Source organism: Cygnus atratus, chromosome 2 (genome assembly GCF_013377495.2).
Source record: "Cygnus atratus isolate AKBS03 ecotype Queensland, Australia chromosome 2, CAtr_DNAZoo_HiC_assembly, whole genome shotgun sequence".
Classification (NCBI taxonomy): Eukaryota; Metazoa; Chordata; class Aves; order Anseriformes; family Anatidae; genus Cygnus; species Cygnus atratus.
The window spans coordinates 134,579,304-134,593,955 of NC_066363.1; the positions used below are offsets into that span (position 1 = coordinate 134,579,304).

The following is a 14,652-nucleotide window of genomic DNA, read 5'->3' on the forward strand; positions in this document are numbered from 1 at the left end:
CTCCAAGTGAGCTCTGGCACAGCTCCCACCTGCCTGTCTGGCTGCCTCCTGACAGCAGTCCTCAGGTACTGATTTAGCAGCTCTGGTTTGTAAGCCAGAGTGCTAACTTGAGCCATCCCCGAGGACAGATTGAATATGCTGGAGAGAGGCTGGGGAAGCACCTCAGGGTCCTTTGAATCACTCTAATGTGGACCATCAGAGTCAGTCTGGAGGCTTTATGAATATTTCCACTTATGGGAATAAACTTTATTTTCAAGGAAAGGTTTAGAATTAGACCAAAACAAAGCATGGCATGTCCCTGATTTCAGTATTTTTTCCTAGTCCAGTATCTCCTAACTGGGAGCCTCAGTGTCCTGTCATCTCATGGGACCTCCAGCTTGCCCACAAATTGCTCCAGCAGCTCTGCTCAGTGGCAGCTGCAGCAGTGCCTGGGCTCTCCTCTCCGTACACATGGGCTGACCAGATATGTCACAACATGACAGGGTCTCAGGTCCTGTGTGCCCCTCCTTGAGAAAAACGCCTACATGCAGGAATCCCTTGGTGAAGCTCTAAGTGACGTGATACCCAGAAGGGCCAGGTCTTAATATCACAGTGGCTCTGTATGAGCTGTATGTCTAATGGCTCCCTTCAAAGAAAATATATCCTGAATTGGAGTCAGAACACAGAAATTCTTCAAACAGCTGCATTGCAGATTTGAGCTCCCAAATTGTTCTATCAGTACTGATAAAATGGGTATTGTAAGGCAAAGCTCTCATAGCATAGACTCCAGGGGCTCTCACCACACTTTCCAACCATCTGGATCCACAGGCACCACACCAGCCCAGGCTTTGCCCAGGGTGGGATTCCGCATCCCACTTCCCTGGGACCTTCAGGTTCTGTGGGGCTAGACCCTGCACTCCAATATCCATCAGCTGGGCTCCCATCAGCAAATGCCATTTGGGGTGCAGACACACAGACCTGCCCTGCACTCAAAGCACATTACTGAAGCCACCACACTCTGCAGCTTATCTTCTTCACAGCTATGTTGGGAGCATTTAAATGAACAGGATTCGGCCAACACTAGGTCTTCTTCCTGTTTATCCCCTGGGACCACTCGGTTACTTGTGCTAAACTTTTCCTGCACAAGATTCTACTGCATCAATCTACCTAAATACATCTCAGAAACATTATTTCTGGTTATATGAGCACTTGATACAGATCATAGTGAAAGAAAGCTTAGTGCATTTGCCCGAAATCTTCTTAGGTGTCCCCTTATGCCTGGAACCTAGTGGATGTTATCAGCATACTCTCTGGCACACTGAAATTTGTTATTTTGTCAGCTCTTCCTTGGTCTCATTCCAACCTATGTGCTATGTACCAATACATCAAGTTTTCTGCAACTTTTTGCGTCTGTTTCAGTGCTTATCCCCCATTTTATTTGTGTATAGGGCTGAGAAATGGCAATATCTTTTAGCTCTGATCCTAACCTCTTACGCATATCCATACAGCAGGTATGTACTGTCAGCCTGCTTGGGCTGGCTCTGCTTTTAGACTCCCAGCCCACCAGGGTGAGTCCTGGGATCAGCTTTAGTGCCTTGGGGTTTTCCTTCCCTCAGCTCTTCTGAGTGGAGTAAGCCATATGAGCTCCATCTGACATGGCTCCTGCTGCATAAATACTGGTTGGAAGCTCATCTGTGGAGCCCGCAGCTTCACGTGTGCTGTGTCAGCAAACATGCTCTCTGCTGGGGAGGGCTTGCAGCCCTAACCAGAAGCCCAAAATAGGTGGGAGTGGAAGCTGTTCTCTTGCCCTCTGGCTTTTGCTAGAATCTCTGCAAGACACCCTGTTTTCCTTGCATCACTGTAACCTCCTTTGCTGGCTGCAGACTCATCATTTGCCATCATCTTTGGTCATGGAGACGCCAAATATGTATTACTAGAACCTTTTGTTCATTGTTTGCTTGAGTTAGTTTTGCTCACTGAAGTCATCTTTCAGCTCAGAAAGAGAGTACATATGTGGCTTTCCTCTGTCAGAAGTGTTGTCCACTGAAGTCATGGATGATTCAAAATAGAGTCTAATTGTGTTTGTGGAATTCTGGGGGATGTTGCTTGGGCCTATTTTGCACATAAAACATCTATTCAATAGAAAGATGAGTTTTCAGGGAATAAATGTAAGAACACGATTGCATCCTGAAGGAAGGCTCCTCCGAAACACCATGTAAATATAAAACTTGCAAGTGCTACATGGGGAGATACATTTTATTGTTTATATTTCTGTCTGCCTGCTGGGAGCCTTTGAGCTCCAAGGAGGTCAGGGAACTGTGCTTGTTTTTGAAGAAATTATGCTTTTGAAAACCATCAAAGACATGCAAGAGCAAGCAAGGCTTGCAAAACAGCTTCTTGGAGATAATGTTGCCAGCACAAACATTGCTGAAGGCTGATTTGTCCAAGGGATGTTTAGCTTCAGAAAAGTTTCTCTTTCACAAATCATCCATCCCCTGTCACTTTGCCAGTGACAAAGATTGAAGCATCTGTAAGAGACGTTCCAGCTCAGCTGCTCTGAAATGCTTAAACCGGACAGGATTTATCTGGGACTTCGCTTTGTCTGAGCAGCGAAGCGTGCCCATGGGGAGGGAGTGCTGAGGGGATGGAATGCATCCTTTAAAATAAAAGTCATGCTGGAAACTAGAAAAACACATTGGCTAGGCAAACATGTCTTCAATTAAACAGTAGAAGGAACACTTGCTAGCAGATTGGGTCTGAGCTTCATCTGAGCACCAAAGAGATGCTGGAGTGGCCTGGGCCACCAGCAGCTCAGACCCTAGTTACACTAGCTAAACAGTTATACAAAATTAGAGAAATAACCCAAAAAATCAGTTGTTTCTTTTTTTATTATTATTATTTTCAGTAAATGCGACTGCTTCAAGTCTGTAAGTAAGCAAATAGGTTCAAAGCTCCTTAGTTTTTGCCAGCAACAACCTTAGTGATGTGTCAGAGATAAGACTTTCAAAGCCCTATTGAGAATAAATAGCAACAAAGCAAAAGGGAATCTCTGCTTTTGGATGATAAAATACAAAGAAAATAGCTAAAGTGTCCAATCTGGCTGTTGGCAGATTAATGATTTTGTGGATTGATGTAAAGCCAATGATCCTGAAGAAAAGAGATAAATAGGCAGATGTTTCAGGTTTTTATTTATTTTATTTTTTGTCATATCTAGTCTGTTCTATGAGTAAACTCATATGTTTACCTCAGGAAAGTTGCCAACAATCACTGGTTTCTTGGGTGTGTGTATAAGTCGTGCAAAACACCCTGCCCAGCAGAGGCTAAAGCTGCAGAGGCAGTTTGGTTAAGCAATTGATTATATCTGTAATAAGCCAAAGGAAGCATAGCTGTGAAAATTAGCTTGTTTCAGTACGCTTGGTATTTAATATTCATTCTCTGTAACCAGTGCCAAATGGCAGATGTATTTAGATTGCCAATTAGGTAATCATAGCAGTTCTGTCAAAGAAAATTGCCTACCTTCAGCACAGTATTGTGCCATCTTGGTTTATAGCTCTTCTAGATCTTGCCATTATATTTTGATCATAATGATGATTATCTCCATCTACAATCTGTCTTTTCATATGAAACATTTCAAAATGTTTTTGTTGAAGCAGACATTCAATTAGTCCAATTTGAATCCTCTTGAAGATTATGTACTTGAAGCCATATATTCAAATCAAAGAAATTATGAAATAAGAACAAGTAAAAGAGTGAAGAAACTCCTCATCTCTACTTTTCAAATGTTCATGCTGCCATGCATAATGTAGTTACAGGGTTCAGATACTGCCTTTATAATGAAAACTTCACCACTATAAAATTAAGCTGCAATATTGTGAACTAATTTGGTGCTTAGGGCATCTTAGCCTTATCCTCTACAGTTGTTTTGTGCCTGTGAGTGATTCATTAAGTTACTGAATGAAGAAAAAGAGCCAAGTGAACTCAAATTTAGTGCTACCCAAACAGAGTTATAAACTCTTAGGCTCTGAACTTATTGTCTGTGCTTCATGCAGAGGCTCAATAAGTTTAGATAAGTTAATATTTAACTTTTAAGTTACTGCTTTACCATTCCAACTTCTAAGTATAGCAAAAGGTGGATCTTCTTTCTGTTGGTTTTGTTTGCTGATTATCAGTCTTGATCATTTAAACCTCAGTCAGATACACTAGTCAACAGGGATCAGATTGTCATAACTCTTTACATGGAGTCATGGATTTGTCTCAGCCTGACCTAGGGACTTCTCCTGAAGTCTCCCCTGTCCAGAGAAGAAAAGAGGGCACTTCCTCTTCAGGACAGAAGTATCTGCTGCTACTGAGGAATCCCTGATCAAATCTCATGGGCCTCAGAGGGATCAGCTTTTAATTTATAACTTTTCTTTTTTTTTTCTTTTTTTTTTTTTCTAATATCCTCTCCCTGCTGACAAGCATTGGTTGGTTTCTGGCATCATCTTCTATACAATGTTATTCAAAGACCCATCTAGGCTCTAGTTCATTTCAGCCACCAGAATTATCATACATTTTTTCCTTTAATTGGTTCCTTAGCCTTAGCCTGGAATTACATATTCAAGAAAAAAATTAGTTGTGCTGCCTGCCATTTGTTAAATACTCATTTTGACATGATCAGAGACCTGAGTTGATAGAGTCTAATGCTCTCTACGTCCCAGAGTCTTACTTTCCAGAGCAAACAATAGCCTGAGTCTGCTGCTTCTTTCACTGCAACCATGGCCAGCCTATGGGCAGAACAGGCTGTCCAAATTGTAGTACATTTTATCCATTGATGATGTCATTAATCAAACAACAACAACACAACAAATAAACAAAACTAACCAAATAAACAAACCATGAAAAATCTGTGTTTATTAAAAGGTATCTTCGGTATAGTATCTTCTCTGGAATTTCAGACATGCCTAAGGGAGGTGAAGTACAAATATGATCCTTACTTCAATGAAACACTGCAGTATTCATTAGATTACTTTAGAAAGTGTATTAGTATAATAGTATAGTAGAAAATATAATAGATACTTTAGAAAGTATTCATGGTTATGCACAGACTGATCTGACAAAAGGAGGGTAGAACCTCAATGTAAAGTGGTAACAGCCTGGAAATACCAGATAATTAATCTTGTCTTAACGCATCTCAACTCAAGGATTTTGTCTCATGTAGTCAAGGGCTTGCTATAATTAAAGCTAAATTAAGACAAGGATGAAACAGACTCGCTAAATAACGTAGTAGAGATTGTAATAAGGACTCTTTCCTCGTGATTCAGTGTACGTCTGTTTACTGTTCTTCTAAATATTGTCATATGGTACTTCCCCTCCCTCTGAGTTCCATTAGTCTTGTAGACACTTCCCAACAACATGAACATGTTGTTGATGATGATCAGGATCCATGTGGAGATTGTTTTTGTCCCAAACAAACATTAGCACCGGGTACTCAGAGAATAAAAAGTCAACTTCTTCATGGTTGGGTTTCTCTATATATTACATGGTCAATTTGAATTCTGTCTGAAAATCCATCTGCAGATCTCGACTGACTTCTGATATATGTCCAAAATAGTTTTCTCATTCCTAAAGTTTTGTGTAATCACCAGACAATTTACATGCTGGCAAATAAAATGTATTTTCTGTGCTGACCAAGAAAATGAATTGAGATTCTTTGTAGTGGAAGAGGACATGAAGCTGGCTTCTTATTCCATTCCTATTCCAGTCAAGCTTTTTAAATTTGTTTTGTTAGTTCCACTCCAAGCACAGAGCTTTTTGAAAAAGACATATGTTATGAAGAAAGAGAGAATCAAAATGCTGCAGACCGGTGCTGTGTATTTATTAACATCCTTAGGCAGACAGGACAGCCAGGGTCGGGTCCCTGATGCTATTGAATTGTGCACTTGAGTCTCAGTCTCCCATGCAGGAGGCAGTGAGCAGAAAGAAATAAAATTAAAATAAAATAAAATTTAATTTAATTTAAAAAAAAAAAAAAAGGAAAGGGAAATAAATAGATAGCTCTATTTATTTCAGTGACAGCTTCATTGAAACACCATGCTCCTTCAAGAAATCTTTGGTTTTACAGTTTCCTGGGGTTTCTCTGTCTCTGGAAGCCACTGATCTTCCATGCAGAGGTAGGGACATGGACAGGGAGCAAGCAGGAAGAAGTGTGGAACAGCATGGGGAGAAGCCACAATGAATGGGTTAAGAGCAAAGACAGGAGGATTGTCTTTACGTGTTTGTCAGTAAAGATTTACTAAATCCAAACTATCTTTGTTTGAAAGATGAGAAGGAGGAAGAATAACAGAATTATCAGGCAAACTGAGGACTGAAACTACAACAGCTGGTGCATTTAACACGTTCTTTACAAGACTTGATTAAATATATAAAGTTTATACGTTTAATCTGAAGAGCTAGTTGTTTTTTTTTAATAGCTTCCTCTTCTATTGCTTGAAGTAAAAAAGCAAAACCACAAATGAAACTATGGCACTTTCCATTTCTTCTTTTTTTTTTTTTTTTTCTTTTTCCAGATGATGGAAAACTGTCCTTTGATGAATTCAAAGCTTACTTTGCTGATGGAATTCTGAGTGGAGAAGAACTACATGAACTTTTTCACACAATCGATACACACAATACTGAGTAAGTGTCCACTACTTACAATCAAAGTGCTACTGTCTGCACCTGAGAATGGAAAAAAGACATCAGGATGATTTTAGAAAACAAGCTGATTCAGGGAAGCTAGACTGTGTCATACTGCTCTAAACTTTACAACTTCACTATTTCTAAACATTTCAGAAATACACGTATGTTCTGATAACTGTGATTTGTGCACTAAGAACATGGGCTGGAAACTGGATGCCTTCTGTGTTCTCCTCTCATGTCAATAAGGAAGTGGGTCTGTGGCTTCCTTCAGGCTTAAATATGACTTTCTCAGCTCTTTACCACCTTCACAGAAATAAGTACTTGGACAATGATTGCTTTGGTTATTTTTTTTTCCCTGCTCAACATCTGGTCCAAGTACTCATTTCTGTGAAGCATGGTCAAGAATTGAGAAACTCATGCAAAAATAAAAAAAAAACAAAAGCCATCCCGTCTGGTGCTGGCATGGGATACCAAGTGTTGGTGTCATCACTTAGGCAATTTGGATGTCCCCAGTACAGTTGGGCTAAACGAGGCAACAGGCTAAGGGTACAAAGAACTTTGCTTATTACTTTCAGTAGATCCAAAATTGTGCCATTGCATTCTCTCTTGTGCTATTTATTTTTTTCTTTTACACAGTGATTGAAGAAGAGAATGAATTTCCTTTTTATCCCCTTTCTGGCCATCAACAGTTATTCACAGCAGGTCTCACAGCTCTTGTTAATTAGGAGGGTGTTATTAAGCTAGTGGTTTTTAAACTGGACTATTTTTGTGGTAAAGAAGGTTGTTTATTTCTTTCTCTTGGAGGTTACGGAGACATTGGGTAGCAATCACAGCATGGGTTGTGTTTCTCTCTACAAACAGTGATTACACAGAAAGTCAGTATTGCTTTTCCCATCCATGTACAGCAGAGTAAAGTGTATGAAGATGCTATCACTGCCCAGCCTCCTATGTTCGCTATAAGAAAACCCTGGACAGTGTAATAGGACCTTATCTCATCCGGTGTCAAATTTGACTGTGTCCCTGGGGTTTATCTTACTTTCCACAGGCAAACAAAACCCACAGGCTGATATTTTGTAATTCATGTACTTCGTAAAAATCCAGACACTAACACACAATGAGATTTTACTACATTTCTTCCTCACACTCATGAACTCAGCAATTACCTTAATATTTAGGACTTGCACATTAACCCAGATAGCTCCAGACTGGCCTTTCCCCTTGGCTAGTTCCTGACAGCACTCTCCTGTGACTTTTTCTCCTTTGGATATCTGTACTACATCATTGCAACCTTCCTTTTTCCCCTTGTCCTCAGCTTCTGCTGCTCTTCCTCTGTAAACATCCAGTTTCCATGGCTGTTGTGAATCATTAGCCCTAAATATCAGCTTGGGCCCATTGCCCTGGAGACCTATAAATGACCAGATGTGATGTTGGCCATTGACTTTCCAACTGCCCTTGCAGCATAAGGCCTGAAGTTTTGTGGGAAACACTTCAAAGTTCATTCTTCCAAAGCAGCCTCACTCAAGCCCTTGTGTGCTTAAGATCTTGTCCATTTTTTTCCACCATTATTAGTCTAATAAAATGTATCCTCTCCTTACAAATTTTACCTCCCATCAGTCTAGGTGGAATTACTCTTCTTTTCCAGAAAGTGTGAAGAAAGCAAAGAAAACAATTGAAGTCTGAAATCTGATCAATATTTCACAAGTGTATGCTAGAAAATATGTATCCTAGTTTCTGATCTTTTATGAACATCTTCCAGGCATGTAAACATCAAAATTCTAAATAAGTCTTCAGGTTTTCATTAGCCATTATAAAAATGTTTATTAGGGGTGGGGGGAACAAAAACAAAACAAAACAAAACAAAAAACAACAACAGCAAAAAAAAATTAAATGAATTCACATGTTAACTATTCAAAGTGCTGCTAACTTCAACTTATTTAAATATCCAGTCTACATAGAGAAGCACAGGCCTTTGGTGTCAAAATGGCTTAGTTGTTTTTTTATCAAGGTGTATGAAGTACTTTTCATTTGCAGTATTTTCTGTGTGATTATATGAAGACATGAGATGCCTATAGTTAGGATTCTTTCTTGGGATCTGTTCTATGCATTCCTAAAAGCATTCACATAGGCACTTAATTGATATAAACATAGGGATATATCCCCTAGGAGTTAATGTCTATATGACTCTGTGGATCTGTTTCTTAGCTCAGTTATGCTTCTGTAAATCAGGAATAGCCTTCCCAGAATCATTATTTTTCAGCCCACACAAAATGAAAGCATTGGAGTATTTTTCACAAGGCCATCCTAAAGTATCCATTATTGAAGACTCTCAGTACTGCGATGCTACAGAGAAACAGGTTTTCCTGAATATATCATTCACCTTTGTAGACAGTACAGGAGAAGGAGCAATATAAACAGATTATGTTTTAGCATAAGAAAAGAAGAGAAGCTAATCATTATTTACCTAATTTACCACACTATCCTAAAGTACTTAAGTACTATAAATTTAAGGCCAAAGGCTGCAGAAATACTGCTAAGTAATTATGGACTGTGTACAGGAGAAATAAGTGTAACATTTTAATTTCTTCGGGATTCTTAAAACCAGTGACCAGGGCTGAGGAACAAATACAATGTATGCAGTCTATCTAATCCTGGCAAAATGAATCACATGCTTCTTGGAACACCATGGGAATTTGTTTAGCCTATTACCCTTCACATCAATTTTTGTCCCTGTTATTCAAAGACTCATTCATACAGGTTTGGATTTCCTCATGTTACCACATTTGTGCATGAGAGTGGGTTTATGTTACCATGATTGTGTGTGTCTACATTTGTCAGGGAACATCCTGAATGGGCCAAATATCCTCAATGACCATGTAAGAACTCTATAGAAAAAAAGATAGACGTTTTATGCCTATTTTTCTTTTCTTTTTATTTACAATGCTTTTTTTTATTATTATCGTTTTGTAACATTTGTATTATTAGTATTTGTAAGTTGTTTTTTTTCTATATATTGGAGAATACCTGGATCTGAAGAATATGTAGGAATATGTAGGAAAGTGAGAATAACATTATGGTTTTCCTCCTGGGAAATCAGGGAGGCTTTGTCAAAGGCTAGAGTTATTAGCTGAGAGCAGGTAATGCAAGGGGCACAGCAGGCATGAGAGAGAGAGAAGTGTCACTGACTGGGAAAAGTCTGGCAAAAAGCATGGCACAAAAGTCACAGAGATTACATGCAGTGAAAGATCAGATTTTCATGTATTTCAGAGAGTTGAAGAGGTGGAAGACTAGGAAAACCTACTAAATTACCTTTTCCAACCAGAATAAAGGGTACTTTCTTTTGCCTGGTTATCATTTATTAGAGAGTAGAGCCTAGCTATAGATGATAAGAAAACACACTTAAATTTAAACCGTAATAAGAAGCTTTTTTTTTTTTTTCCCCTGAAGTCGTTAACTGATAAAATGCTTAATGCCTGACTTTGGAGCTGAAGAGCATTCTACGCCACTTGATCTCTCTTTAAGAGAGAGGAGGCTTTAAAAAGAACTTGTAAAAGCTTTCCTTAGCACCTTTTTGCTTTTGAAAACCCTGTCATCAGGCAGGCAGCAAGATAAAGCATGCCAAGTATCAGATGGATACAGCAAAGAGAGACAGCTTGGGCAGTATAACAGGAATTCCTTATTAGGATAGCTTTCCAACAAAAATCACATGAAGCAAATATAATAAGGAGGCTGAAAGTTTACTCGCTGGCATTTGCTGAAAAGGGCAGATTATGTAAAATGTCTTAAATTAACCAGCTGGCTAAGAAAAGCAGCAAAATGTTCATTGAACCTTGGAAAATTTTGTAATGCAAGCATTAGAAGAATCGTGTGCATATTAAATAATCCTAAAACTATCTATTATGTGATGTTTTCATTTGACAATTGCCCAAGGGAATGAAATGATAATCTTTGTATGTGCCTGTAATCTCCAAGTACTTCGTGTTTTTTTTTTCAGTCGGGGAGGAAGAAAAACTCTACTTAGTTATGTCTCCAGTTAGAAGATTTGTACAGGTTATTTAGTCTTTTTTATCCAGTTGAAATGCAGACCCTGTCAAACTCTGGGCAAATCATGTATCTTCTCTTTGCCTCACTTCCCTGTTAACAAAATACAGACTGTAGCTCCATTATCCTAGGAATATTTGGTAAGGATTGAGGTTATGCAGTGTTCACGCACTGCAGTGATTTACACTGCACATAAATGCCTAGGACAGATAGCTAAGGAAGTATATCACGATCTGATAGATCATTTCTGGAGTACCTCAAGACCTCATAACCAATTTGCCACAAGAGCAGACTTCAGGTTGTTTCTACCTGCACTAAATCTTTTAACTCTGCCTGCATTCAAAACCTCACTTTCTGTGTGCATGAGTCTTTGTGCTTCAAAGCCTGAAGATAGAAAATGGAAGCTGGCCTTGGAATGATTTCTGCGGATCTCAGGAAACCTAAATTCCCTTCTCAGCTCTGCTACAACACTCTTCCAAAAAGAAAAGATGCATAAGTATAAGGTACTTCCACTGGTTTAACATCCTTAAGGGACCTAAATTAACCAGCTGTTATTAACTAACCAAGATAATGCAACACACCTGATACAAAGACAGGGTATGGAATACCTCTAAAATAAGTGGTCATCATTTTCAATGTAATAGTAGGACAAAAATAGGGGGGATTAACTTTCCAGTAATTAAGGTTGTGTCTGCCTAACTGACTATGATTGCTGCACCTTGCTGTTTGGTGTATACAGGTCTTATCTTTTTAGAAAGAGTCAATTGGTGCTAAATTGACCATAATAACCACAAAAAAAGTTGAGTTGGAATTAGATATCGTTGTATAAAATTTCCAAAAGATAGGTAGAACTGGAGGTCACTATGCTGGGATGAATTTATATTTACAGGTCATTCATCCAGGGGAGATCATTGCTTTTACTGAAAGTTTACATTTTATATGGATTTTTCCTCAATACATAATTTGGAATATTTATCTTGTGATCTATGAGTGTGCTATACATAGACTGATTTTTTCTTTATTTCATAAAATCTATGTATGTTTTTTATAAAATCTTAATCATTAAGTGAATGTGAGAAAAGACACACCATACAAATTGATACCTTGGTACCTTCCATTACCTTTTTGTTTTTACAGATGGAAACAAATGTACAAAATAAATAAGGAATAAAAGAGATTAATAATGATGCCATCACTATTTAGACAGCCAGATTAGGTGAAGTAGTGTGTTCATGAAAAAAGGAAGGTCTTTTTTCCCCATATTTTAGTACTTCCATATTTTTTACCTTTCTTGAAGATGTTTTAATACAAGAACTATATTTGTAAGAGCTAGCAATCAAAAATATAAACTGTAAACAATTAAATCTGTGGAGGACTCTTCTGTCTACTGAACCTTAAAGCAATATAATAACTAGTTCATAGGCCAACTACTAGATCATAGAATCATAGAATCTTTAAGGTTGGAAAAGACCTCCAAGTTCATCTGGTTCAACTGTCCCCCTAGCACCAATATTACCAACTAAAACATGTCCCTAAACTGTGCCCCTAGATGCACAGTTACACCAGATTTCCTCCCATGCTCAGAGTAGCTCATACCTGTTCACAAGGGCTTCACATAGTTGTTTTTCTTTTTGTTGTTGGTTTGGATGGTCGTTGTTGTTGTTGATGTGTTTTTTTAGTTTAGTTTAGTTTTGTTTTAAGTGTCCTAAAAGACCACACAGATACAAGAGGAGACTGGACCACTTAAACATTGAAAAAGTGACTTTCAACTGAAAGTCTCTTCTATTTCTGATTTCCATGATCTCACGAAACCTTTGGTCAATGCCTACTCAATCACACACCATTAAATTGTGTAAAGCAGTTGTTACGGCGAGTCCTGGCTCTGATGCCCGCACTCCACCCTCGTGAGACAAGGCTTTGCATGGGTGCAGCAGGGATTAGGTCTGGGCAGTCACAGCCGAGTCTCCCGCTGCCCCTGAAGGACGGATCAGGCATCCCACCACAGGTGACACTGAATGCCTTCGCTTGTTGCCTGTTCTTGTTTCCTAGTGTGCAGCACTTAGCACTTGCATCTACTGATAAATGGTGTCCTTCCTGTATGTAAAGACCCCTTAAAAAAGTAGCATAGACAAGAAATCAACAGCAGTGGTTGTTCAAGAGTTCAGCTTCAGCCTAGGCTTGTGCAGTGATCCTTCTCTCTTATTCATAACATTTTAAACATTTTGCAGATACCCCAGTAACAAGCACACTGTGAGTATCCAGGCTACATCTTAAGCTCTCCTGAAGGCTGTTAGGAGGCCAAGCTAGATCCTGCAGCTTGTTGGGTAGGAGCCAGCTCACCATGGCATGAGTTAGACCAACATGAGGGCATGGCTGTGTGAAGGGAAGGAGCAAGAGGAAGAGCTTATCTTTGCCTCCCAATTGGACACATATTTGGGGAGGGTGTTGGAAGCAAATAGAGGTGCTGGAAAGACACCAGAAGTTTTTTTTTCAGGGCTGACAAGGAGGGTGACACCAGGCAGCTCATGGAGGACGTGGTCCGAAGGCCATAGCTTGAGAAATTTTGAAGCTGAATACCCACATGTTCTGCTGTCTTGGAGCATTCTGGTTTTTTAACTCCTCTATCAAATGACCATGAAATGTTCATTTTGACTGGGTTTCAGTTTGTACTGTCATGGCAGAAGCATAAATGACTAGATACATCTCAAGCCAAAGGCTATCAGAGACTGATGCTCAAAACTATCTGAAGATGGGGAAAGCAAGCTGGTGATGTTAACTATAAGAGACATTTTATCTTTATAAAAATTACAAAGGCAATATTTGGGAAGTATAAAGCTGACAAGAGAAGAGTGGAGTTGTCTTGCCACCTTAAGTATTGTGGTTCTTACATATTCTCCTAAGTACTATACTTAGGAGCAAATTGGAGCACAAGAATATTTTACAGATTAATTAGGATGAAGAATCATTGAATGTGACTGGCTTTTGCTGACTTTCAACTTTAAAATATTAAATAATATTTTTGGTGACATTTCAGTTGTTCTTTTGTTTCCTGGCCCTTTTGAATCACTATATCACCAACTAATAGTAAATACCTATTACTAAATGCCAATACTAAATAATAAATATATAATACGAAATACCAAACTCAGGTCTGAAGATCTTCTTCCTTCTGCATCAGGAAAATAAGTGGTATTTTTATTGTAAACTTGATATTTGAAGTACTTCAGTAGTGCATGCATTGTTTCTACTACCTAGTTTATATTTTAATACTTCTATGAGCTCCCATCTGTTTTCTAAATCCAATGCATGTGTATGCTCAGTGCAGCTACCTGGGGGTTGTAATACTGCAGAAGAAGCTGTTTAAAGACAATTATCCCAACTCAGAAAATCCTTACTTGTAGGCTTAGCATGCTCTCAACAATTAATAAATTGCATTAACTGGAATTCACATCTACCTTTACTGAACACTAAGCAGCTTGATTATGCAAGAGAGTATTGCAGCACAGTTCAGCTTCAGAGGAGGTAGTTCTGCAGAAGTACAGCTGTTTTGTTTACCTATATTATTGTCCTTAAAGCAGAGGAAAGTATTAGCAGCACAGATCTTTTTATACATGTTTAGAATTAAGCAGGAGAATTTTGAAATTTGGGGTTAGTGGGGTGAATGCTTTTACAGCTCATTTCCTTGGTAAATCTGCCCCTGATAAATTCTCTCAGCTGTGGCAAGTCCGTGTTTCAGCAGAGCAAGAATTCTTGAAATGGTTAATGGCTCAGTGAACAGGTTTTAACAGTCTTTGCAAATGTACATCTCCATTTTGCTCTTACCCTTCTCTGTTCCCTCCCCCCACTCATAACTTTCATAGAAATTGTTTTTTGCATAATGGCATCCTCAGGGAAAAGGTGTCAGAAGATAATGAGAATATTTGGCAAAGTTACAAACTAAGAGATATGCAGAAGATCTCAAGGGGATTCAGTCTGCAG

At 38.8% G+C, this 14,652-nt stretch overlaps 1 protein-coding gene across 1 annotated transcript in view; it reads left to right on the forward strand.

The window, feature by feature from the left end:
* NECAB1 (N-terminal EF-hand calcium binding protein 1) overlaps positions 1-14,652 on the forward strand; it is a gene marked incomplete at its 5' end in the record, with an annotated part of 62,510 nt that overhangs the window by 8,562 nt on the left and 39,296 nt on the right. Inside the window, one exon of the mRNA XM_050708782.1 lies at positions 6,525-6,633. Coding sequence (XP_050564739.1) covers positions 6,525-6,633 — 109 coding nt within the window. The remainder of the gene's footprint in view (positions 1-6,524; positions 6,634-14,652) is intronic.